This window comes from Vigna radiata, chromosome 5 (assembly GCF_000741045.1).
Source record: "Vigna radiata var. radiata cultivar VC1973A chromosome 5, Vradiata_ver6, whole genome shotgun sequence".
In the NCBI taxonomy this organism is placed as follows: Eukaryota; Viridiplantae; Streptophyta; class Magnoliopsida; order Fabales; family Fabaceae; genus Vigna; species Vigna radiata.
Genome location: NC_028355.1, coordinates 30,980,354 through 30,983,058, shown reverse-complemented (window position 1 = coordinate 30,983,058; position 2,705 = coordinate 30,980,354). Strand labels below are relative to the sequence as shown.

At 29.0% G+C, this 2,705-nt stretch overlaps 1 protein-coding gene across 1 annotated transcript in view; it reads left to right on the top strand.

Annotated features, from left to right (window-relative positions):
• The first annotated feature begins 1,668 nt into the window (after window positions 1–1,668).
• Window positions 1,669–2,705, top strand: part of LOC111241591 (codeine O-demethylase-like) — a 1,682-nt gene continuing 645 nt past the window's right edge. Inside the window, exons 1-3 of the mRNA XM_022780263.1 lie at window positions 1,669–2,120; window positions 2,224–2,471; window positions 2,568–2,703. Coding sequence (XP_022635984.1) covers window positions 1,863–2,120; window positions 2,224–2,471; window positions 2,568–2,703 — 642 coding nt within the window. The 5' untranslated portion in view covers window positions 1,669–1,862. The remainder of the gene's footprint in view (window positions 2,121–2,223; window positions 2,472–2,567; window positions 2,704–2,705) is intronic.

Below are 2,705 nucleotides of genomic sequence, written 5' to 3'. Positions count from 1 at the left end.
GTGACAGTAGTTCAGCCATTAAACTATCTGAAAATCCAGTTTTTCATGGTAGAAGCAAGCATATTGATGTTAGATTTCATTTTTTAAGAGATCTTGTTAAAGAAGGAAGAATCAAGTTGGATTATTGCAACACTCAAAATCAAATAGCTGATATGATGACTAAGCCATTAAAACTGGAGCAATTTCTGAAGTTTAGAAGAATGTTGGGCATGATTGAAGCATCAGAAATAAACTAGATGCTTTGTCAAGCATTTAGTTTAAGGGAGGGATTGTTAGTAGTTGTTATTTAAATTCTGTTTTGCATTTAAATTGTTTTGTTTTTTGATTCCATAAATTTAGGTCATGTTGACCAGAGATATAGAAGGCTAACAGTTTAGCTCCTTAATTTTAGGAAACCACCCACGCTTCACGCATGGAGTGGGTAGGATTTTTTGCTTCTGCATATTTCTTTAAATAGCTGTAGTTCATTTTTACAAAGTGAAATAAGAAGCATCTGTTTCAGAAATCTTATTTACCTGTGTCAGCTAACACTCTCTCCATAAACTATGGTGGTAGGTTAAGGGTGTGTTCTTCTAGATGGATTTGAAGAAGATGATTTGGAAGAGATGATTTGAATGAATTTGACGGTATTTTTTTTTTTTTAGTGGATTTTTGAGTAATTGAGAGTGGATTTAAGGGTAAAATTTGTGAGAATTAGTGTATGTAGGATTTGATTGATGTGACAGATTTAAAAAATTAGTTTAATTGATTGAAATTAAATATTACGAAAATGTCTCTGATTATTAAAGTAATATAAAATGTTATTTTTAATGTTATATTTAAATTTAAAAATGTTATATTTGAAAAAAAGGAAGGCAGAGTATGTACTGTGTTAAAATAATAAATCTAATTTGTGTTCAAGCTAATATGAAAGGAAATTATTTTAAAATAAGAAAACAGTGATAAATTAGGGTTCTTTTAATTACTCATATGATAAAAAGAAAAAAAATACTTCTATATGATAAACCTTTCAAAATTCAATAAACATCGTACTCAATAATGTCATATTGAATTACAGAATAACTTATGCAAAATTAATAATACTATACTTTTAAATTTTAATTTTATGTACTACGTAACTTTAATAGTGCACTATAATATTAGTTCTTGAGATAATTACTATAAAATTTCGACAAATTTATAATAAAATAATATTATTAAAATGTAAGAATGTTAACAGAAGTACAATTTATTTACTTTATTTTTTATTATCACAAGGAAACTGGAAATATATAAAGTATTAATTTCTCAAATCCACCAATATGTCTTTTTTCTAATTTATATTATCCACTAATCATATAATATATTGAAATAAATTTAAAATTAATTTTTTCTAATAATTTTTTATAATAAAATACTTGTCATCATTTTGATGATTTTTTTTAGTTTACTTTTAAAAAAGTATTTAAAATGGACCAATAATATTCTATCAAGTATGCATTATAAAATATTGTGAAAAAAAAAAGTTGTTAAAAATTTTAAAAATTATCTTATCAAAGAATTTACGGGTTGGTAATTTTGTACATTTTCTAATACTTAGAACACGTACTAGACTAAATATTTAATGTTATAGCACTGATATTTATAAATAAGGACAAGTTGACGTGAGAGTCATCTATCACCGTAAATTTTCTGCAAGCTTTTGTACCATTGGTATCAAATTACAGCAAATTCAGCCGCCTGAAAATTTTTCTATTTGTAAAGGTTGAATTAATTTGGAAATGCCATGAATAGATCTAAATCTCAGGCAGTGATAACATAAAAGGCAGGGCTTATAGTTGAAGCAGAGAGTGGAAGTGTGTTGTTTGTTTGAGGCAAAGTGTATGGAAAAGTTGTTGAAGGAATCAGGAAGTTCACTCTTGGTACAATCAGTTCAAGAGTTGTCTAAAGAGAGTGTATCTAATGTTCCACAAAGATACTTTCAGCCTCAACATCAACAACAAACAGTGCTCATCTCTCAACAATCTGATGCCACCCTTCAGATTCCAGTCATTGACATCCAGAAATTGCTTTCTCAAGAATCTGGAAGTTCGGAATTGATTAGGCTTCACCTTGCTTGCAAAGAATGGGGATTCTTCCAGGTTAGTTCAATATTCTCTTTTTATTCTTCAATTTATTTGAAATGTATNACTGAATAATCTCAATCNGTTAATGGANTGGATTTGAATTTTAATATGTTTTTAGATTATAAACCATGGCGTGAGCTCTTCTTTGGTGGATGAAATAAAGTTGGAGATTAAGGAATTTTTCAACCTTCCAATATCAGANAAGAAAAAGTTTTGGCAGAGTTCAGANACTATGGAGGGTTTTGGGCAATTATTTGTTGTGAGTGAAGATCAAAATCTTGATTGGAATGATATGTTCTATATGATCACCCTTCCTACCAAATCCAGAGTGCCCCACTTATTTCCACAACTCTATCTCCCTTTCAGGTTCTACTTTTATATTTTCTCACACTTTTTGTGTATGTATTAAATGTATGCATTTTGTTTTATGTTAGAGTACTCCTGTTTGTCTATGATGTGCAGAGACACTCTAGAACTATACTCACAGAAAATGAAAGATCTGGCCATGATCATAATTGGGCAAATGGGAAAAGCTTTGGAGATAGAAGAAAGGGAAATGAGAGAATTATTTGAAGATGGGATACAAATGATGAGGATGAA